Source organism: Onychomys torridus, chromosome 20, assembly GCF_903995425.1.
Source record: "Onychomys torridus chromosome 20, mOncTor1.1, whole genome shotgun sequence".
NCBI classification, from domain to species: Eukaryota; Metazoa; Chordata; class Mammalia; order Rodentia; family Cricetidae; genus Onychomys; species Onychomys torridus.
Window position 1 is genome coordinate 37,293,542 of NC_050462.1, and position 24,466 is coordinate 37,318,007.

Sequence of the window (24,466 nt, forward strand, 5' to 3'; positions counted from 1 at the left end):
TTTCTGCTCATTGTCAAAGAATGGGAGGCATGTTGGGGGAAGTCCCTGACCACAGGCCAATAGTGCAGAAAGCATACAGGCTTCCTGAAAGAAAACAGCTAGAAAAAGCTTCAAACTCCATCTGGGGTGACAAGAAATTTTACCTACTCTCAAGTTTCTTCACTTTCCTGACGGAGGAGGTGTGGAGAGTCTTATGATATGTCACATAGGTTCCTTCTTTGGGGACTGATTTCACTTTATTGTTTTAAAGGAAGAGCCTACAGTAGAATGCAGGGCATTTGCTGTTACTTAATAAGCTTCCTGAAAAAAACTGTAATGAGTTATGATCTATGATTCTAATTAGAAAATCATCTCTCTAATTTTCAGATGAGGAAAGTCATGTGTCATCCAGTGCGGGATGCCTCATCTTAGAGATATTGATATACGTTGAGAGTTGCTTGGAGTAATAAATCTGTGCTATAATCTCAAGACAACATCAAGATGACTTGAATATTTAAGATCTCTAGGGTCATACCTGTTGTTTTTCAAAATGAAAAGAGTGGGAACACCTTTGAATTTCCACCTTCTGTGAAATTAGAGAAGTTATCATTAAAACAAGCAACTAAGAGAAAAAAACAAAAAAGGAAACACATCAGGATGTCAAAAAAAATTAAAAGGTTTGATAGGAGCTGGAGAGATGACTCAGGAGTTAAGGGCACTTGTTCTTGAAGAGAACCTGAGTTTGGGTCCCAGTGCATACACGATGGCTAACAACTGTTCATAACTCTAGTTCCAGAGCATCTGATGCCCTCTCCTGGCCTCTGCATCCACCAGGCATGCAAGTGGTACATATACATACATGCAGGCCAAACATCCCTACAGATAAAACAAAAATAAATCTTAAAAACAGTAAGCTTAGATTAAGCTACATCTAGAGACACTATCTCAAAAAAGGGTTAATGGACATAAAATGAACAGTGTGATCTATAGGCTTCCTAAACTCAGAGTCTTAAGGAAATTTTCAAAGGGAAATATATGTACAAATTATATGTATATATGTATAAAATGTACAAAACTATAGTGACTATGAAACAAATGTAAATCTGAATAGGCAGTGAGAGCATGTATATATGTGTACATATACAGATACATACATGTTGAGTGCCTCATGTATTATGAGTTAGCCTCAAATTCAAAATATAGTTGAGACTTACCTTGAATTACTGATATGATCCTGGACTTATAGCCATGAACCATCATACAAGATTTATGATGGACTGGGGATTGAACTCAGGGTGTTAAGCATGCTAAGCAGGCACTCTATCAATAGCAAGGATGTCTGAAAAAGTCATAAGGAATCATACTACTATCTACCAAGAAGAAGAATACACATAAGTCTATTTATCAATATACATAGATAGTTTAAATGAGATTTTCTTATCTCAACTGGCAATGTTTCATCCAAGAGTCAAAGATAACCTAACAAAATGCAAATACTAGACATGGGAAGTCCTCTCTTGAGTTGTTGGTGAGGGTTGTCCAAGATACTCCCCAAACATTACACAGTATTGCTATTGCTCTTGAGAGTCTCCTAGAGCTAGAAGGGAAGTAAGTCCCTATTGCTAAAAACACAGTGCACCTCAGAAACAGATCCTAGAATCTCCTGAGCTGGAACTGAACTGAATGCTTCTGGTACCATGCAAACTTCCAAAGGAGGGAAGCAACTAACAGTCCTACCCAACTATGATGCTCTTGAACCACAACAATGACCAGCATGGCTTGATAACCTTAAGAATGCAGTAATAGTGCACATACTTTGGTAGTAACCAACACCTCTCTAGTTAGATTTAAGACCTGCTCAACAAGAGAAATCATGCAGGGTACTGGGAACCTAGCCAATTGCTCCATGCTAGTAAAGCCATTGTTCATGAAGAAGAAACTACAACCACCACTTTACTAAACCAGCACAACCTATAAATATATCCTATGTGTTTGTCCTTATACCTGCAGGAAAGTGTAACCTTTACCCTTTGTCAAGGAAACTTCTCTTTGCAACAGACAGAGACCACCACAGAAAACTGCAACCAATCAAAATGCAGAGTTGTGGAGCCCATTCTCAGTGGGTACATCTACAAAACACACCTGCACCTTCAGCTCAGGGGACATTGAAAAAGGGCTTGGTGGCGGAAATAGTGTAAGAGCCAGAATATCTGGGTTTGTTGTAAAATTGTATCTCCTAGTAATGCCAGAAACTACAGCATTAAAGTTTACTTTAAGTCCACCAGCATGACTACTTAAATGTGAGATGAACAAGGACAGCAACAAGAGACATGCCAAAATGCATGTAGGAAAGACCAAAAGGTCTAAACACTACACAAAGAACTACAGGCAACCAAGCAATGCTGAGCGTGGAAGACATAGTCTTCCCCAGGAAAGAGCATACCCTGGTTGTTCAATACTAAAATGGTCATCCCTGAAAATTTATATGCAAGTAACATGATACAGACCAAGATGTAGTGGGTAGCTGTTCCAGCTTTGACCTTGAAGCATTGTCCCTAGTGAGGCTGCAGATAACTGCTACACCTGCCTATGACTGCCCCTGGGGCATGGCTGAGATGAGACCCATTAAGAACTGAGATGCATATATGCCCACTCTCTTGGCTCCTTATGATGCTGGATGCTGGATTGCAGACCAAGTCAGCGTTCTCCAGAGAACCATGCTGGACTGCACCTCACTTCTCCCAGATCCTGTAACTGACCCCTTTACTGGTTGTAAGTTACCCTGAAATAAACCTCTTTTAACTGCCAGATAAACTATGTGAAATTGCCTTGTTAATTGCCACTTTACCAAGCAGGTTATATTTAGTAATATATATGCACAAACACACACACATGCATGTCAACAATTAATGAAAAAAGAGACCATGTATTTGAAAGAGCAAGAAGGGTTTTGAGGGAGAAAAGGGAAAGGGGAAATAATTTAATTATATTATAATCTCAAAAAAAGTAATAAAAATATACTTTGCAAATTCTACCAAAGGATTGTGTCATTTTGAAAGTCTTCATTAGTTCATTTCCCAATGTTTTCAGCAACCAAACATCTTTCCTTGTTTACTTTTGGCCTTATTACCTTCAACTGGTTCAGTTAGGTTGGGTGTCTAGAAGATCTTCCACCAGAAACTTTTCTGATGTTTAACTGATCCATGATCAGCTAGTTAGATGCCCTTTCCTGGACCACACTCTACACAAAGATGAAAACATAAGCATTAGACTCCATTCACTTATTCCTGCACAGGGCCGACATTCACAGGCCTGAGATCTGAGAGTGCCCTGGGATAGATGGTCTGTTTGCATTTGATTCTTCAGCTTTGTTGTCCATCCATGGATTCTTCTAGATTCCTTGGAAGTATTGGCTAATCGATAAAATTAATCACAGTTATTTTAAATACATGCACAAAGGACCATCAGTGTTATAGTAAATGCACCAAGCTTATAGGAGTAAAGACAGGGTCACTGGCTTGGTTGGAATGGGATGGTCAAGAGTGCCAGTATAGCTTGGGTTACGTTAGCCTTGTGTGACTTGTCTCCTCTTAGCTCAGTGATTTTTGGTAAGTTGTTTATCCCTTCTGAGCCTTACTTTTCTTTTTGGTCTATGAAATGAAAATGAGTTTTTCTTCTATAGTTGTCAGAGTTACATAAGAAAGGCCCCTTTACATACTTCATAGGTTACTTGATATTAGGCATCTGTCTTTTTACTGGCAGAAAGACTTGGGCACACAAATAATTATTCCCAAGCTCTCTTTTGCTGGAGTAAAAAAAAAAAATATTCCTATTTTTCTTGGACTTTGTGGTCTTTACACTAATGTTAGAAGCTCTGTTTTGACTAATAATTACCTGAACAAATTTGGGGAACCAAAGCATATATGTTATGCAAATTAAATACAGCAGGAGTTATGGTGTGGCTAGGAGGCAGTGAATTTGCTGTGGGTCATCTATGGTTAAGGGTGTCCCCTAAAGGTTCCTGTTTTGGAAGTGTGGTCCTCAGTGCTTTTGTTAGGAGATGAAGCCCTTAGGGAGGGGCTGTATGTGAGGCCTTTAGACCAACTGTGGTCCTCCAAACATTACAAAGGGAAGTGAGACCCCATTCCCCTCTGGCTTCCTTTGTCAAGATGCTTCCTGCTTCTCCTGTTTCTCCACCATTGCCACTGTTACCTGCCAAGGAAGGGAGGGGATGGCAAGGACTGTCAGTGTTCTGTCTGGATTTCTGGCTGCTGGAACTGGGAGCTAAATAGAGCTCTTTTCTTTTTCCTCCTTTGCTTTCAAGACAGGGTTATGTGAAGTTACCCTGAATTGCCTGGTTCTTACTATGCAACCCAGGTTGGCCTCACCCTTGCAGCTACCCTCCTGGCTCAGCCTCCTGGGTGCTAGCCAGGGTTGTAGGTATGCAATACCATGCCCAGCTAAGTTCTAGTGGTCACCTACCTCAGGTATTTTATTCTAATGAAAAAGAGATGAGTACATTTGCCTAGTTTGATTTGTGTTTTGGTTAAACACTGACTGAAACCCACTTGAGTGAGGAAACAGTTTATTTGTGTTTGTTTATGTCCTGACCATGGTCCATCATCAAGGGAAGTCTGGGCAGGAACTCAAGCAGGAACAGAGGCAGAAACCATAAAAGAATGCTGTTCGCTGGATTGCTCCCCATGGCTTACTTAGCTTACTTTCTTATACAATTCAGGATTCCTTGTCCAGGAGCCTAGACTGCCCACAGTAAGCTGGGCCCTCCCTCCCACATCAACCATTAATCAAGAAGAAACCCCACACACATGGCCACAATCCAAGCTGATGGAGGCAGTTCCACAGTTGAGGATCCTCCTTCCCAGATGACTCTAGTTTATGCCATGTTGACAAAAACTAACCTGCATATACACCATGCAATACTACTTAAACTTTATATCACCATTATAAAAAAAATCAACAAACATTCTAATAAAATATAAGCCTTGCTCAGTCTCAAAGGGAGTCCTTATCCGTTATCCCAGTGCATCCCCTACCTACAATGTCCTGATGCTTCCTCCTTTGAAGTTCAGAGCTGGAGGACATTTGTTCTCTGAGAAGCAAAACTTTCACCCCCATTGAAAATCACACCTGAGATGTAGACACTTTCTCCAGTCTCTTGTTTGGTACAGGATGGAAGGTGTTTGTAGTTTCAAAGTCTTTACATGGCAGAGTTGAAAGTTAAGCCAGTTTTGAATTCATTTAATCCTCTCCTACCTGAATTAAAATGAAACATTGTTGTAAATTCTCTGACTTCTCCCCTAATGACTTCAAATATTGCTGAGATGTGTTTGTCTAATCATAAGAAAATATGTACCTGACTTCCTTAAAATAGTCTATGGGAGAAAATCCAGTATGAACCGAATGAACTCCACATTTTATCGACATCTTCCTATTCACTAAGAATGAAGTAATCAAACAACAAAAAAAGCTTCTTCATACTATACCACAAACTGTATGAAAAGGAAAAAATGTAAAATAAAACAGACTTATGCACTGAAAGTTTCATTTTGTCCAAAGAGAAATGTTCCTTCACTAGAGAGATATCAATCCTAAGCCTGGGCATTTCTTTGTTTACCTGAGTGCCTTGACCCATGCCACACAGTCTGTGCTAACAGGTAGACTTGGGGTGTAAAGTGTCAGACTAACCAATGGAAGCAGGGGAGATAAGGCTGGTTAACTAGGCAGTCAGCCATGTCTATATGATCAAGTGCAATAAAAGCTGGTTAAGGACAAGCTCCTTTAACAGGTGTGCCAATAGTGCCTGTCGTTACATATCATTATTAGGAGAAGTGACCACTGATCACTGCTCCCTTGGCAGAGGACAACTGGTAGATTTGTTCATGCCCTGTGCTCTTTCCTCTGATGATATTGGTCTATATTTTAATGCTGTGATAAATCATAGTCATGATAGGAATGAGTTTTTTGAGTCCCTGCAGTGAACTATTAAACCTGGGGATGGACTTGGGGTTCACCTAACTTATGATTGGTTAATGAGAGTACCTTGAGGATTCCTAGGCTTCGAGAATGCTAATAGATGACTAGAATATTCCTCTCCTAGGCATGGCTAGCCCTTGAATGTAGTGATAAGGGTTTCCCCAAGGGAAACATAGTATAGAAGTAAGAGTATGGATTACATACACACACAGCCCCCCCAACTTTTATATGTATATGTGACATATATAGGTGAGTATGCCATGGTGTGTGTGCAGATGTATGCCCGTGCATATGTGGAGGCCAGAGGAGGGTGTCACGTTTTGCCTAGTTACTTGGAGGCATGGTCTCTCTGAAGTAGGAGCTAGTGTTTTTCTAGCTAGGCTGGTAGCTGGCATGCTCCATTGGTTCTCTGGTTTCTACCCTCTCAGTGTTGAGGCATTGGGCATGCACTGGGCCACACCCACCTTGTTAAATGGGTCCTGGGACCTGAACTAAGAGACAAGTGATCTTAACTGCTGTGTCATTTTTCTAGCCTGAACTCAGGTTGTTTAAAACAATATTTTTATTTTATAATTAATTTAATTTTACATATCAGCCACAGATTCCCCTGTCTTCCCTCCTCCTCCCAGCCTCCCTCCCAGTCCATCCCCCATTCCCACCTCCTTCAGGGCAAGGTCTCCCCTGGGGAGTCAGCCCAGCCTGGTAGATTCAGTGGATGCAGGTCCAGTCCCTTCCTCCCTGCACCAAGGCTGAGCAAAATGTCTCAGCATAGGCCCTAGGTTCCAAAAAGCCAGCTCATGCACCAAGGACAGGTCCTGGTCCCACTGCCTGGAGGCCTCCAAAACAGTTCAAGCTAAGCAACTGTCTCACTTATCCAGAGAGTCTGGTCCAGTTCCATGGGAGCTCCTCAGCTATTGGTTCATAGTTCATGTGTTTCCACTAGTTTGGCTATTTGTCCCTGTGCTTTTTCCAATCATGGTCTTGATATCTCTTGCTCATCACCCAATGACAGAGAAATGGATGAGATGTACATGAGCAAAATGGGGCTAAGGGGGGTTAATGGAGGGAAAGGGTTGGGGGAAAGAGAGCTTAGGGGAGTGGGAGGTCCCAGCTGGATCAGGAACAAAGTGGGAGAGCAAGGAAAGAGATACCATGATAAATGAAGACCCCATGGGAATAGGAAGAAGCAGAATGTTAGAGAGGTCCCTAGAAATCCACAAAGATACCTCCACTATAGACTACTGGCAATGGTCGAGAGAGTGCCTGAGCTGACCTACTCTGGTGATTGGATGGCCAAACACCCTAACTGTCATGGTAGAACTCTCATCCATTGACTGATGGAAGCAGATGCAGAGATCCATGGCCAAGCCCCAGATGGAGCTCCAGGAGTCCAGTCAGTGAACTCAGGTTTTTACTCTGACTCTAAATGAACCCTGAGCTGGCAAGAGGCACTCACCACCAAGTCTAATGACCTGAGTTCAATCCTCCGGATCCACATAGTAGGAAGAGAGAATGGGCTCCTGATAAATCCTCTGACCTCCATACTCTGGCAAGAGGAATATGGCTTCCCACCCTCTACTGTGAGCCAAGAGATTAACTATAGCTAGCGTTCCAGCCAATTTTCTTCTCTGTAGCCCTTAAAGCTGTAGGTGGGTAGTAAATGCTTGATAAAGACATACCAATTGGTTGAAATTAGGATGTAAACAAATATTTCACAAGATGACTTTCCATCTTTGTTTAGTAACTATGTGAAGGACCCCCGAGAGTGCTTTAAAATTTCTTAAGGAACAAACAAACGCCTTTTAAGTCAGGGCTGTGAATATCTAGATCATCAACACACAGTTCCTCCTGTAAAATCGAAAATATTATCACTTTAGTGCATAAGCATCATATTTTCACCGTTCTTCACAACATCCCTTAAAATCGTCCAGACGGTCTTTCAGAGCAAGGTGATTCAGAAAACTCTCTAACCTGTGGGATTTATGAGTCAAATTGCGGGGAAAAAACCTGACTCCTTGCGGACTTCCATCCTCTACGTCACGCTTCCTCCGCAGGCTCAGCCCGTATGAGGTCAGGAGTTCCAGGAGCTGAAATCATGTGGGGGGCATGGATCCGACACTTACTCATACTGAGTGGAAGAAATCTGCGGGAAGGTCTGGAGGAGATAACGGGTTGTGAGTGTTAGGGATGTGGCTGCTGATGCAGAGGAAAAGGGCAGCCAGGATGTAGGTTTGGTCTTACTGACTCTGCTCAGAGCAGGGTCTCGGGGAGATGCTGTTGACATCTTGCTGACACAACCATAGCCAGTTTTCAGAAAGAAACCCTAACTGAAGAGAAAAAAGAAAGTTTGCAGTCCCTTTGTTTGTAGTAATACGATCACACCTCGGCTCCTGGTGGCTTTGCAGAAGGTTTGAAGGATACCGTGGCGGTGAATGATTCTGCAGGTTCAGTATTGGCCGAACTTAGCAAGGTGTGAAACCTCTAGTTTGCATGTACAACGGAGGATGTTTCAGAAGCAGCAGCAGCGGCAGGGAGAGAGATTTCTCTGTGAAATTGACAAGGCAGGAAAAGGTCAGAAAAGGATGTGCTCTCGGAGTGACAGTATTCTAAATCAGAGCCTCCTGTGTCCCCGACTGAAAAACCCAAGTCCCGATGGTTCACTTCCGGTGCAGGGCACCAAGACCAGATACATGAACTGCAGGAACAGGAGCCGAACGGAGGATGAGACCCTTTGTAAAATCGTCAGGCATTTGGAGGAGGGGACTATAGGGTGTCGGGTGAAGAAGTGCGGGTTGCTCCGACTTCAGTGTCCTGGCGGACTGTGCAGTTTACACGCCTGTGAAGTCAGCGGGAAGGTCTAGCCCAGGATCCCACAGCTTTTGTTCTGAGAAAAGGACTCAAGTGTAATGACGTTCTCACCAATTCCACAGGAAAAAACAACCCGCAAACGCAAACTTCACTGGGTTTCTCCATTTCAACTCCCATATCTAACACAGACATTAGAAACACGTTAGAGAAGTTCTAGTAGATATTCATTAATTAGGAAGGGGGCCGATTAAGGAAAATATCTTGGGGTTTGAGACTCAGTTTTTCATTGACTAGTTGAATGGATCTAAACATGCAACTTTTATTTTTCTGGGTCTTCATGTAAGTTGATAGAACGTTGTCAGCTTCTGCAATGCAACGATTCTGTGTTTCATCATGGCACCAAGCGTTATGAGAACTTCAGTTTTAGCCATGCAGCTTCTGATCTGAACATTTGGCCAAATTGTATGCAAACTTTAATACATATCTTTAATCTCGAATAGGAATTCTTAACTTACAAATAGTGGTGGTACAGGCAAGGCCCTTGATGGATCCCACAGTTCTTTAAAAATATTTTTTTATTTATTTATGCATGTGTTTGGGGTGGGGCTAGGGACACACCATGGTGTGCCCATGAAGACAACCTGCAAAAATCGACTCTCTTCTTCTACTCTGTGGGTCCCCCAATTTGAACTCAGGTGTTCAGGCTTGGCGGCAAGCACCTTTGCCCACAGAGCCATCTTGTCTGATCCCCATTTTTCTTAATTCTTCTTTCACTGAAAAAATTTGAGATATAGATAGAACTATATTTGACTTTATTCCAGAATATTTCCAATCCTCCTTCTAGAGACTCAAGGTTTGGATATTGGTGCCTACAAGGGACTGAGTGGCAGCAGTGTGTCTGAAGTCATTGATACATGTTGACTTACAACACTGTGTCTTCCTCAAGGATTTTCTCTGGTCTGCACTTCTCCTTGAATAGAACAATGATGAGCCTGTGTGCAGCAACGTTGTCTCCACACTCATCCCTTGCTGCCTGGGAGCCTGTGACCTTCCAGTTTGATTTGGACTGTGTTTTTTTCAGAAGACAACTTGGCAAAGATCAGTTTTCTTCTCCTTTTAAAAATACATTTGAAAATCATGAATCTTTTCTTTTGCTTTTCTTATAATTTATTGACTATACATTTGTGTAGTTTAACGCTTTTCTCCTCTTTTATTGAAAATAGATTCTTTTCTCATACAATGTATCTTGATTACAGTCTCTCCTTCCTCTACTCCGCCCAGCCTTCCCTTCCATCTGGATCCACCCCCTTTCTGTCTCTCATTAGAAAAGAACAGGCTTCAAAGAGATACCCAAACACGACAAGATAAAGCATAATAAGGTCAAACAAAACAAAACAAATTATCACATCGAGGTTGGACAAAGTAAACCAGCAGAAGGAAAAAGAACCCCAAGAGAATGCACAAGAATTAGAGACCCACTCGTTCACATGCTCAGGAGTACAATAAAAATACTAAACGGAAAGCTAGAACACATATGCAAAAGTGTAGACCTGTGTAGGCCACGTGCCTGCTGCCTCAGTCTCTGTGAGCTCAGATGAGCTTTGCTCACCTGATTCAGAGGACCTTGTTCTCCTGGTGTCCACCATCCCTGCTGGCTCCTACACTCTTTCTGCCTCCTCTTCCTCAGGGTCCCCCAAGCTCTCAGGGGAAGGATTTGATGGAGACATCTCACTTAGGGCTGTGTGTTCCAAGGTGTGCGTCTCTCTACGTTCATCCAGCTGTAGGTCTCTGCGTTTGTGCCATTTGCTGCAGGAGGAAGCTTAGAGAAGCTGAGCAAGATACTAATCGATGAGTATAGCAGAATGTCATTAGCAGTCATTATGTTGCTAACAAATAATCCAATTAAAAATGGGGTACAAATCTAAACAGAGAATCCTCATTAGAGAAAACTCAAACGGCGGAGAAACTCTTAAAAAAATGTTCAACACCCTTAGCCATCAGGGAGATGCAAATCAAAACTACATTGAGATTCTGTCTTACACCTGTCAGAATGGTTAAGATCAGTAATGGAAGTAATAGCTCATGCTGTTGAGGATGTGGAATAAGAAGAACACACATCCACTATTGCTGGGAGTGCAAAGATAATTTTTAAAATGAATAAAAAGCATAGAATGGTCCCAGTCATTGGGTATTAGCTAAGGAGATATGACATTGTTTTCTAGCATTAATAATAAATCACACTTAATAGAAAGTGAATTTGCTACAAATTGGAGGGAATAGTATTAGAACTGAAAAAAATTGAAGGCAAATAATTCAATATAGGTTTTTGGCTTTGCTTTTTTTTTTTTTTTTTTTTTTTTGAGACAGGGTTTCACTGTGGAACCCTGGCTGTCCTGGAACTCACTCTGTAGACCAGGTTAGCCTTGAATGCACAGAGATCTGCCTGCCTCTGAGTGCTGGGATTAAAGGTGTGAGCCACCACCACCTGGCTAGACTTATTTATTTATTTATTTTTGGGACAGGATCTTATAATTCTTATACTGACTGTGGCAGAAGGTGACCTTGAACTCCAGATCAGCCTACCTGTCCTTCTACCTGCATTTCATGCCTGTATTAAGCTAGGGTTACATGTATGTTATGCAAGCACTCTACCTATTGAGCTACATCCACACTCATCAAATACTTTCTTGGACAAACTTTCAAATGCGTATTTGTGTGTGTGTGTGTGTGTGTGTGTGTGCGCGCACGCGTGTGTGTATGTGTGTGTGTAAATCTCTACGCTTAAATGTTGGAGGGAAATAAAGGATGTCATGGAAGCAACAGAGTGCTTTCTGATTGTAAGGAAATCAGCCCCCAGTGGGAAAAGATGAATAGATCCCTCCTGTGTGAGACTGAGGAATTGAGACTCCATGAAGAACATATAAAGTGTTAGCCCAGTGTAGATGATGGGAGATTGATTTGAAGCTGGGGGCTTGGGGAAGAGCTCAAGGGGATGATGATTTTCCATCTCGGCCAAGGTAATTGGGTACCATTCTGAGATGCACAGATGAGGGGAAAGGGAACACAGGTCAAAGGGACTGCACGAACAAGATGCAGAGTGTTATTGAAGGGCTGGCTACCCATGCAGCATTCCCAAATAACACTAGATACCTTTTATTGAGTGACTATTGTGAATTCTCACCACTTCCCATGGATCATTTGACTGAACATTTTGGCTGAAGTCCGAAAGGAAATACCAGCATTAAACTCACTGTACAGACGAAGAAACTGAGTCACAGATCATGTAGATGCTCACTCAAGATCCCACAGCTGGAACATGAAGGATTGGCATCTGCACCCACAACCACTATAGGCTAACGTACACAGGGAAAGGCAGGAAGAGCAGAGGGCCTCCTTTGCATCCTGAAGGGCTGACTCTCATAGATAGATTATCAAAGAAGAAAGAGGAATTTTCTTGTTTGAACTTAAGGGGGGGCATTTCTCAATTATTAATGGTTATTTGGGACAAGTGTGTGTTTAGTGTTGGACTACTCAATGGGGTAGTCACAGCCACATGTGGGCATGGACATTAGAAATATGGCTATCCCCGAAGTGATTTCTGCTGTGCGTATTAAGATGTACACCAGGTTTTAAAGATTTAGTGGCAGAGGAATAGAGACTCATTCATCATGCCCATTGATGCACACTGAAATGTTAGCTTAGATATGTTGGTTGAAATACAATATTTAAGAAATTATTCTTGCATTTTTACTTTTATTAATGGAGAAGCTAAACAATTATATTTTATCCGAGTTGCCTACATTTTATTCCTTCGGGGCAGCTTGACCTTGAGTGACCTTGAACTTGTGGTAGGTATTTTACTGATCACCTCTGATGAAGGGCTTCCTAGCCACATTGGTTTTTTTTTTAAACTATACACCTTCCTTGCTTTCTGGTCATTTGCAAGAAAATTTTTAGAAAGGCTTCCCCTTTGCACGGGTTGGAGAAGCCCAAGAGTTTCCCTTTTCAGCTGTCCCCAACCACAGACAAATGCTCAATATGCCCTGCTCTGTGGATGAGGAATTCATTTTACAAGGGTGGAGAGGGAGATGTAAAAAACAATTTCCAGCCCCAAAGGGTGTGAAGTAAAAGTACTTTCAGAGGATCCCACAAGAATGGCACAGGTGGGCACAGTGGGTCCTGGCTCATCGTCAGAGAGCCCAAGGAGTCGAGAGGAAACTCTAGCTACAACCCTGCCATGCCACAAAACCAGAGTTACAATGCAAAGTAAGTTAGCTCCTCGCCTATCTGTCACCATCTCATTTTAAAAAAACGTGTGAAAATACGTAATCCAAGGAGGCTTCGATGAGGTATAAATACTGGCAGCAAAGGAGGCAACAGGGTATAGCTTCCATTGGCCGATCGGCAAGTAGAGAAGACACATCACCGAGTCCTTTGGACCCATTGGCTTAATACAGGTGCTGCGGACTCCTACTGCATCGGCCTAGCTCTGAGACAATGAACACGACACACTGCATCTTGGCTTTGTTGCTCTGCCTCACGCAGGCTATTTCTGGCTGTTACTGCCAGGGCACACTCATTGAAGAAATAGAAAACCTGAAGAAATATTTTGTGAGTATGCCCTTTTAATAACGCCTGTTGTTGAAATTGACTGATGTTGACTTGCCGCTCTCAACACTAGACTGCCGTCTGGTCCACAGTCATTTTGAGAAGATGGGGTGCTATGTTGATCTTTGCTAGCGAGGTGTTTATTGACTTAATAATCTTGATACTGATTTAACTCTCTGTTCAATTTGCTATAGAGACTGACAGGGCATTTACAACTCTCCCCAAAGTTGGGCATAGTATGAGTATAAGGTATAAACATACGTATCATTTTGTGATTTTTTTTTTTTATCATTTAGTCATGATAAGAAGCATTCTTAGCTTCATGGTTGGCTATTCATTTCTTATTCTTCAGACTACTATGAAAGTGATAGTGAGAGATGAATATTGCCATTAAAAACACCCAGGGAAACAACTTATCACTTAAAAGAAACAGAAGGCGAAGCTCTTTAAGTTTCTGCTTATGAACTTCCCCCTGCCTGTGTTTTCTCTAAAGAGAGATTTTGAAATTCTACTACGAGTGAATTATCACGGAAGCTAGCCACTTACTGAGGTCTGAGAGGAGTTACGTTTCTTAGAGTTTTATATTTTTTTTCCTTTTGTGAATTTCCTTTGGAATTAACTAAGGTTAATGAAAATAATTTTTTTTAATTCTTAAAATTTTATAATTTTTCCTGAATATGCTATTATACACATAGCTATTATAATACTAGCATTATACACAAGCATTCACAGGCAAGTTTATCCTCACAGTGCAAACCAAGCTGTCTCAGGCATGTGTTTGGAGCTCTCTTTTAAAGCAGAAGACCTAAGCTTGCCGACAGCTGTAACTGAAGCCTGTACCACAAGGGGGCAGTGTGTACAGCCAGTTTGATTGGATGGCCGTTTTCTTTCTCCCTCTCTTAATTTGAGAGTAACCTTTTTGCTCACTGCTGCTCTTTGGGGTCCTTGAAATCTCATCAGCTTTTTTTTGAGCTTATTCGTGGCCATGCAATTCAGATTAGGCTAGTAAATACTACAGCTAAAAGAATGTAATAGTCTTTGGCTAAATCGACCGTGGAATCTTTTGGCGATGCTTGTTAGAAGTAAATGGAAGGACTGGGAAGGAAATCAGTGACTATTGTCAGCCCTGAGTTCCATGAACAGCATAGCTGTTTTTAGGGCGGTTGGTGAACTAATTGCAAATTCATCTTTTCTTTTGTCCATAGAACTCAAGTAGCTCAGATGTTGGGGATGGAGGGGACCTCTTCTCCGATATCTTGAGGAACTGGCAAAAGGTAAGCTAAATGGTCCTTTTTGCCTATTTCTTTCTCCTGTTTCTAATGGACCAGTTCCCGTCATCCACTCTTTGTGCTCTTGTTTCCCAAGGACGGCGATACAAAAATCATTGAGAGCCAGATCGTCTCCTTCTACTTCAAACTCTTCGATGCCTTGAAGGATAACCAGGCCATCCAGGAGAGCATAGGCACCATTGAGCAAGACCTGTTAGTGCACTTCTTCAACAGCAGTGAGGAGAAACGGGATGACTTCACGAAGCTCATGAAGATTCCGGTAAGGCGACTTTGCAAAATATCGTATCAATGTGTTTGTGCACTGTGTTGGATTATCTGGTGGTAGAAATTGGCTACTGAACAGTTGATGAAGCTGGGAGAGGAGCCCTTGTCTGAGATTTTCCCTCATCATGGGCATGCTGGGAGGGACTTTGTCCGCTTTGGAAACACACAGACATTCAAACCGTTGCCCACATGGTGGGTAAATGTTGAGGAGGGAACAGTGAGCAGGGCTCTTGTGGTCCCCCCTGGGTGTGTGATGGAAACTCTCGCTTAGGATGGGAGGTTGTGTGTTAGTGGAAAGAGCAGTGGGAGGGGGTGAGAAGACTTTGTGTGCTCCTCCTCCCAGCCAGGCCACAAGGAACTGTGACTTCAGATGACTCACATGCCTGGCGGGACTGTCATTGCCTCATCTCGATAGGAACCAGCTGGGATCACTACACTAAGTTTAATCTCTTTTGCCAAAAACAAAACTGAACCTGCACAGTGTTGTAGGTAGAAAATGAGAGTGAGAGCAGAGAAGTAGCAGAGTTTCGGAGGAGACACCCCAATGTCCTACCCTCGTCTCTGGTTAGCCTCTCATGCTATGCAGTCCAACTTGTTTTGAGGAGAAGTAACGGTAGACATCCTTGGAAAGGATTGCTTTGTATAGCTTATGAAAGGCTCGTTCAATGAGCTTTCCAGTATGGGGGTATTCCAGCTCTTCCATGCTTTACATCATGAATCTGTCCTAAGCCTTTCAATCATGGCTTCCAGAGTCTGAAAGATAACTGGAAAGCATAAAGACAAATCTCATTTTTCTAAATTTTTATCTAGAATGCAAAGACATTCTAAACTCTTAGACTTCAATGGAAAATGGGCTCAAATGAAAGAAAGGGACAGGTGTCTTCTTCTGTGTTTGGTGGCCTTATTACTTGTACCCAACTTTCAGTCTGCCTGAGCCCGCCTCTAACCTGACTCATGCTCTGTGGCAGGAGCTGGAAGATGGTAGCTCATCCTAGTCTGTCACTAGAGAGGGATAAAGTACTTGTTTCTAACTTGCTTCCGCTTTGGGCTTACTGTTCAGCTCTGGCCAAGTCTCTGGGATTCTTGGCAATGTTTTGAAAATTGGGAAATAAATTTGTCTTCCCAACATACAGCTGGTAGAGACTTGTCACTCCTAAGGCCTTGGTTTCATCTTTCTGGAAGTGCTGGGGGTTGTGCTTCCTGTGGGTGATCGTGAGCAAGCTCTTAATTCTTGTCCTGTTTTGTTGCATTGTCAACATGTTTTAAGAACACACACACACACACACACACACACACACACACACACACACACACTTTCTTTAGTAACTAGTCTTATGCCCTATAAGCCTCTGAACCTTTCTTGGAATTGTAGCAAGGAAGTCAAAGTATTTCTAGCATTAGACAAAACAAGCCAGATAACAGCAAATGGTCTTCATTTTATTAAGCATTAAGTTGCCCAAGTGGCCCTCCTGCTTCGAATGGAGAAGTTGTTTAAGTAGTTAAACTAAAGGACTAGAAGGCAGAATAGGAAATATTGTTGCACCTCCAAATTCCAAGTGTTGTCAGCAAATTGATTATTACTACTCTGAACATGATTCATTTTTAATTCCATTCTAGACATGATGACATTGATCTGATTTGGGAGAAATTTAAAATGACATTTTTCATTTATTTTGGATTTGAGTTTATTTTTTTCCTTAGTACTCAGCTTGTGTGGGTAACTCTCAAACTTTGGCTGGTATCAGTATCTCTTGAGGAAATTTAGCTCCCAAAGGCATAGGCCTTCTCCTTCCTGCACCTGGGTCTCTGAGCTCCTTGGTAGGTTTTCAAAGCATTCTGCTATCCCAAGGGGAGCCTTGGCCCACAGGAATTATTTTTGTATGACTAGAAAGGACCAATCAAAGCATAGGGTGGTAGACTTTGTAGATAAAGAGATCACTCAGGATTAAAGTTAAAGGTAGATTTGTGGTGTAACCCATCCCATTCCTTCTTATACAACTTGGACATTGAATGGTCCTTATAGTCTTAACTACTAACAAAGTGACCATGTAACAAAGAGACTACAACAAATGAAGAGTGTGTCGCTGTAGAGAATTACTGTCTTAAAAGGAGTGTTTCCATTTTCACTGATCATGATGTTAAAAGAAGACTATTCCAGTGGTTTGCATGCTTGGAGTTAATTTCATTTCTTCCCCCCCAACAGGTAAATGACCCGCAGGTCCAGCGTAAAGCTGTCAATGAACTCCTCGGAGTGATGTACCGCCTGTCACCAAAAAATAGCCTCAGGAAGCGAAAAAGGAGCCGGTGCTGTTTTGGGGGTGGAGCTCGTCCAAATAAGAATAACGCTGCCAGCAGCACTATTTGAATTTTAAATCTAAATCTATTTATTAATATTTAACAATTATTTATATAGAAAGTATATTTTTTAGACTCATCCACCAAAGAAGTATTTATAATAGGAACTTTTATGTGATGAAAATGAATTTCTATTAATATATATGTTATTTATAATTTCTGTATCCTCAACTATTTCACTTGGCCGTTTTTCTCTTCCTGACTAATTAACCAAGACGGTGTGATTAAAAGATTGTATCTCAGGGGCCAGTCAACCGGTTGACTGAAGTCAGACTGTGGGTGGTAACTGATTTCACTTGACAATGAGGAACACTCACTACAGTGATGCTGTGAGGCGCTGCTGGCTGGAGAGCGTGTCTGCACCCTGAGCCAATGCCTCAGTAGCCGGTCAGCACTGTGACGTTTCAGGTCGTACAGACTGTCCCTGGAGGAAAGCGGTGCCTCACACCTGGTGCTTCTGAATACTGCTGAAAACCTGTGACTGCACCCCGATGGCAGATTACTCACTTGTTGGTAGTTTCTCACTGCCTGACGCAGATGAATAAAGTGTACTTTCACAACGATGCATACTGTGTCAGACTTCTTCTAAGAGACGACTCGGGTGAATGAGCCACCTATGGATGAATGGGAAGGAAATGAGCCGTTTTCAGTGGTGGGAATCTTAGAGCTGCATTAAGCCGCAGTAAGTGTGGTGCTTTTCTCTACTGACAATTTGCTGGGTTTTTTGCTGCACGAGTTGGCAGCTGTTTGAATTTTCTTTCAAAGATGTATGTCTAATTACATCGCCATTCAACTTAGAGCTCTCGCGGTGGGAAGTATCCAAACTGCTTAGCTTGGCGTTTTGAATTTGTTCTTTCTCCCACATTGCCACGCTAGCTGTAGGCAAACATCATGTGTGTCCGTCTTAGGGTTTCTATTGCTATGAGAAAACACCATGACCAAAAGCAACCTGGAAAGGAAAGAGTTCATTTTACCCCTTAGATTATAGTTCATCACTGAGCTAAGCCAGGGCAGGAACCTGGAGGCAGGGACCTGGAGGCAGGGACCTGGAGGCAGGGACCTGGAGGCAGGAACCTGGAGGGGATGCTGTGCAGGAACATTGCTCACCGGCTTGCTTCTCATGGCTCACTCAGCCTGCTTTCTTCCACCACCTGTCCAGGAGGGGCACTGGCCCTCTGTGGGTGGTGGGCTGAGCTCACCTACATCAATCATTAAGAAAATGCCCTACAGACTTGCTTACAGGCAATGTGATGGAGGAATTGTCTCTGAGGTTGTTCTTCCCAGACAACTCTATCTTGTGCCAAGTTGACAAACTAATAGACACAGTGTGGCTGAGTTTTAGCTCTAGGGAGAGAAGCCTGGACTGGAACCAAGGCTGTAAGAAATGTGACCTTTAATAACGTCTTTATCTTCTCTAATCTTTCATTTATTTGAAAAAGAGGAGTAATTAAACATGGTTCTTCCTCACAGTCTTCTGTGCTAATTCATTCTTTCATGAAATTGTATTTTTTTTTTGTGTGTGTGTGTGGTACTTGATAAGTACCTAGGTAGCTGAGATACTTTAGATCACTAGCAATACACAGAGATCCCTGCACTTGGAGAATTTGAACATCTAGGAAATAGACAATAAATAAAATACATTATATTCACTCAAGTTGCATGGTGTTTTGAAATGCTGTTGCAATGGAAAAATACAGTAGTCCAGGATGGAGGAAATAGACTCTCTATGGCATGGAGTTGGTAGTGTAGAGGTTCAAACAGAGTGATTACAGTTTCCTAACCAAAGAAAAGCCATTTGGGGAGGTCTTTGCAAGAGCGATACACATTTGGATTCCAGGCAAGACAAATACCCTTGCAAAGGCTTTGGAGTGAAGATTCCTCTGGCATGAAAGAAGAAACAGCAGACCTCCAGGACAGTCCCAAAAGACGGAGGAGGGGAGAACAATCACCACAGGAGGAGATGAAGTGTAGAAAGTCAGTGTGCTTTTTAAGTACAAGGAAGTTCATGATGTAACGACTTGGATGAACTCTGGGTTGTGAATTCTGAGTTGGCATAAGATGGTCTTACAACGTGGATAGGAATGTGTAATGAGCTTGGACCTATAATCACTTACATCAACAAGTGATGGCTATAATGAGGTAATCTCTGCTGACTTCAGGACACTCGGCAACAAGATTAGAAATGTCAAGGGACACAGGAGGTTAGGTATTGGGAGTTTCCTTCTTAGTGTTTTTACCTTGTCTTCCCACATGCTAGTACTGGGTAAAACAGTTGTGTCAAGGGGTCATTTTCAGTGGTTATTGAGATCGTTATTTGGTAACTAAGCAACAGTGGCTGCAACCTGATTGCAAAACTTTAAAATCTTGGATGGGGCAAGAATGAAAAAAAATTAGGCTAACGTTGGCATGGCTGTGACCAACATGAAACGTTGCTGGTTAGATATTGAACTGATTGATGCAGACTTTATAACGTAACTGCATTTGGAAAGTTACTGTAATCTGGACCACAGAGCCAGATCATATCTATGGGGAAGGGGTTAGGATTTCTCAGTCTTTCATTTTGAGAAGTGATTAATCACACAGCAGAAAGGGAAGCATTAGGGGTGCCAGTCTGGGGCTAGATTAAATATGTTTTCCTTTTCTATGAGTGAAGGTGGTGTCAGTTTTACCCAGACTCAGACGCAGAAAGCCGTACTGTATTATGTGGTGGGTTTGTAGCAAGGAGTGAGGCAGGGAACATCCTTCAGTAGAACTAGAGTTGAGACTGGCCTGTTGGATGGTTGTCAGTAACTCTTCATATGTCGTGATCTTTCTTCTGTGTTCACATTTAGTCTCTGGGGTGCTGCAGGATTTACAGAAGGGATTGACTGTATTTTTATAATAAAGGAGATAAGAGTAGCAATTATCCTTGTCCTATGTTAGCAGGGATAGGCATCTCCCTTGGCCCAACAGCAAGAAGGGAAATGGCCAAGGCCTGGAGTGAGAGCACACTTCCTTCTCGGCCTCGCTCAAGAACAGCTGGTATCCCTTTGCTAGTGGATCATTGGTACCTGGGTGGCTGGGACAGAGCAGGCTCTCTCCCCTTTCTCTTTCCTTTATTCTCTTTTCCACATCGCCCCCTATTTTGTAGTTCTCAGTCAGTTAGGTACATCAGAGTAAGGTGAGCAGCCATGGTTGGTGACCATGGAAGTCCGATTCTGAGTGCAGTGTGAAGAGTGTGCACACGCAGGGGGAACCTTGGGTAGAGAGCATCAGAGCCTGGGCAGAATGAACATTTTAGCTTTTGCTGGCTTAGTGACAAGTCACTATGTTAGTTAGAGGTTTCTGTTGCTGTGAAGAGACACCAAGACCATAGCAACTCTTACAAAGAAAACATTTAATTGTGGGTGGCTCACTTACAGTTCAGAGGTTTAGTCTATTATCATTGTGGTAGAACATGGCAGCATGCAGGCAGACTTGGTGCTGGAGAGGGAGCTGGGAGTCCTCCATCTTGCAGGCAACAGGAAGACAACTGTGATACTGGGAGTAGCTTGAGCATAGGAGACCTTAAAGCCCACCCCCACAGTGACACACTTCCTCCAACAAAGCCACGCCTACTCCAACAAGGCCACACCTCCTAATAGTGCCACTCTTTTTTGGGGGGCATTTTCTTTCAAACCACCAAGTCACCACAAACTAGTTGCTGTAAGACAATACAGTATATTGCCTGTTAGCTTGGACAGGGGAAGTCCAAACCCAGGCTGAAATCAGGGTGCTGGCAAAGGAGAACTTGTCTCCCTGTCTTTTCCAGTGTCTGACAACAAGCTACTCTTAATGTCAGGTACTGGTCTTCCCTTTCTTTAAAACCTTCAATTTTGCACCTTGCAATCCCTCTCCCTGTGGCTCCAACCCTCCTATCTCCTGCTTACAAGCACCTTTGAAATTATATTGGGATCACTTCAATAACTCAAGATCATGATGGCTAATCTAAGTATCTACTTGATATATCTGGGAAGAGGTAACTCCCACTGAGGAAAGGCTTTCATCTTATTGACCTGTTGACATGTCTGGGTGGGATCATCTTGATTGTTGGATGATGTGAGAAGGCCTGGGCATGGGTGGTTCCAGTCCTGGATGGGTGGTCCTGAGAAGTGTAAGAAAGGTGGCTGAGTGTGAGCCAGAATAGAAACCAGTGGCCAGGCTTCCTCCCATGGTTCCTGCCTCTGCTTCCCCTTGAGTTCCTACCCTGACTTCTTTTAGTGATGGGCTGTGCTTGGCACACATAAGCCAGATAAACCCATTCAGCCCCACATTTCTTTTGGTCAGTGTTTTATCACAACAACAGAGAAGCAAGTTAGGACAAGGATCATGTCTCCACCTCAAAATTTTTAACTGCATCTGAAAAGTCCCTTTTACAATAGAAAGTAACATTTGTGGATCCTGGGGATTGAGACATAGGCATCTTTGCCATGCCCTAGAGAGGACATCTGACAACGGTTTTCAAACTTTCAGCAAAAGCAAAGGGCTGTCCATGGGAAATGATAGCCTGGAGTGGGTGTCGGGTCTAGGCAAGACAATAGGGTCATCTGTACATTGCAAGTACTCAGCGTGTGAATCAAAATGAAGTAATTAGCATTCAAACAGAGAAAGTGTGTCAGCACAGATGGAAGACTGGTCACTTTAGAGCATTGAGTAGTAAGTACATTAAGAGTGAGGATAAGCTTTGATTCTTAATATAGTTCCATATATTACATTCTGTATCTAGAATGTAATATGTATTCTAAGAACTGAAAAGAGAATTACAGTATAAAATGGGAGACTGCAGAATTAACTAGCTAATATCAAATTTGAATTTTGGATATGTTAGTAGAAACATATAGTTTTCAATATAATGAGATAGAAAGGTTCAGTGGTTACAAGGACCTATTTGTATATGTATTCTTGTGCCTGTCCCCTGAGATCAGCACTTTCTTATAGTAATGAGGATACCTAGCTCCTAGGTCTTGATTAGTATATATAATATACATTATATATATATATATATATATATTATGTATATTAATAAGAGACACCAAGATTCTTTGGGTACTTGGCTGCTTGGTTACTTCCAGGGCTGAGTGGTGGAAATGTAAGATGTGTCTCACTGGACAGGAAACAAGAAATGTTTAGGCAATGATGGAGGCATATAAAAAAACTTAGAAACCAGGTGGGAAGGACTGTTTCTGACTCAACATGGAAAAAAAAATTGAGCGTGGAAGTAGAGAGTGAAGATAATGTATCACAACCTACACAACAGGATGGGGTCATGAATGCATATCGATACAAGTGAATAAACAATGTCTGATGAGGAATGAAACACTTGCATGGCTGTACATATAAGATATTAATTAATCATGAATTGGGAAACAGTAACATCAAGTTGGAGAAGCCTAGCAGACACCCGAGGAATCGGGGATAAAGCAAATAATATTTGTAAAAGAATAAATGAAAATGACGTACAACCTTACAGAAGGTAATAAAATAAACACCCCCGCCCCCACCATGGTATCCCTGTGAAGGACACACCAAGTATTTTAGTCATGAGAAAACACCATACAAATAGATTGAAGAGCAGTTTGTAAGCCACCTGGCTGTTTTATCAGTGTTCTGGAAATGAAGGTGAGACCAGTGTGTCTCAACCTTCCCAAGGCTGCGACCCTTTAATACAGCTCCTCATGGTATGGTGACCACCTCCCCCATCATAACATTATTTTGTTGCTACTTCAGAACTGTAATTTTGCTGCTGCTATGAATCATGATGTAAACATCTGTGTTCTCCGGTGGTCTTAGGTGACCCCTGTGAAAGGGTTGTTTGACCACAAAGGGGTCATGACTCAAAGGTTGAGAACCTCTGGATCAGACACATATGACAGCTGGTACTGTAATGATACTGTATTAGATCTTGCAAAGGGGGTGGGTATTTTTAGAACACTTTGTGAAAGCAGAATAAGATCTGAGGACTTTATGGCAGTCAGATACTGGTGTAAACCTGTTGGTTTTGATGACTGTGTCATGGTTTAGTGTGAACCTGTTGGTTTTGATGGCTGTGTCATGGTTATGTCGGAAAAATTTTTGTGGGTGGGAAATGCACAAGGAAGTTTTCGGAAATGATAGGACGTTTAGTCAGCAAATTACTATGACATGACTTGGGAACTATGTAGCTTTCCAATTATTCTGTAAGTCTGATTATTTAAAAAATAAAATATGGTAAAGCCATTGTCATTTTTTTCATAACTGCAGCCTGCTAAGTTAAAAACTTTTGAAGTATTTTACTCCAATCATATTACACAACTTTGAGTTACTTATAAGCAATCTGTTACAAGGTTACTCAGGGTTAGTGTTTCAAAGGCCGTAACTGTAGCAGGAATCCTAAAGGGTCTTATTAATAAAAACAAATCCGGAGCCAGGTATAGGGGTGAGTTCTGGAAGATCAGAGAATCAGAACAAGCCACAGCTACCTCAGCTTGCCAATTCCTCAGCTAGTCCTGATTCCTCAGACTGGAAGCTTCTGTGTCCTCATCCAGAATGGATCTCAGCTGAACTGCTGCTCATAAGCCTGAAAGCTTAACCAGCCAAAAGCTTCTAGTTTCTGGTCTTCACGCCTTATATATCTTTCTGCTTTCTGCCATCACTCCCTGGGATTAAAGGCTCACTTCTTGGGATTAAAGGCGTGTGTCACCATGCCTGGCTGTTTCCAATGTGGCGGTGAACTCACAGAGATCCAGAGGGATCTCTGCCTCTGGAATGCTAGGATTAAAGGTGCGAGTGCCACCATTTTCTAGCCTCTGTATCTAGTGGCTTTTTCTGTTCTTTGACCCCAGATAAGTTTATTAGGGTGCACAATATTTTGGGGAACACAATACCACCACACATAACTACATGTTCACCTTATCCTTACACTCTTCATGGAGTGTGACTGACACTCTTGCCACTGAGATGTAGGGTGTGTCCTCTCCTTAGCCTAGCTGAAGCTTGTAACTTCTCCATGAAGTGTGTTGGAAGTACAACTATGTATCCTATAAGGCAAATACATGTTTGATTGCTCTGTATATCTACCACTCTATCTATCTATCTATCTATCTATCTATCTATCTATCTATCTATCTACTATCTATCTATCTATCTATCTATCTATCTATCTATCTTCTATC

At 42.2% G+C, this 24,466-nt stretch overlaps 1 protein-coding gene across 1 annotated transcript; it reads left to right on the plus strand.

Annotated features, from left to right (window-relative positions):
* Positions 1–13,278: 13,278 nt before the first annotated feature.
* Positions 13,279–17,307, plus strand: Ifng (interferon gamma). The gene is made up of 4 exons (XM_036169591.1): positions 13,279–13,392; positions 14,595–14,663; positions 14,755–14,937; positions 17,146–17,307. Exons 1-4 carry the CDS (start codon positions 13,279–13,281, stop codon positions 17,305–17,307), a joined length of 528 nt encoding a protein of 175 aa, XP_036025484.1.
* Positions 17,308–24,466: the final 7,159 nt, after the last annotated feature.

What these genes read in the sequence shown, in the direction of transcription:
- Ifng (XM_036169591.1), top strand. Translation starts at nt 13,279, where the DNA reads ATGAACACGACACACTGCATCTTGGCTTTGTTGCTCTGCCTCACGCAG. An exon ending in AAAACCTGAAGAAATATTTT is followed by an intron (nt 13,393 to 14,594) that starts GTGAGTATGCCC and finishes TTTTGTCCATAG; the next exon opens with AACTCAAGTAGCTCAGATGT. An exon ending in TCTTGAGGAACTGGCAAAAG is followed by an intron (nt 14,664 to 14,754) that starts GTAAGCTAAATG and finishes TTGTTTCCCAAG; the next exon opens with GACGGCGATACAAAAATCAT.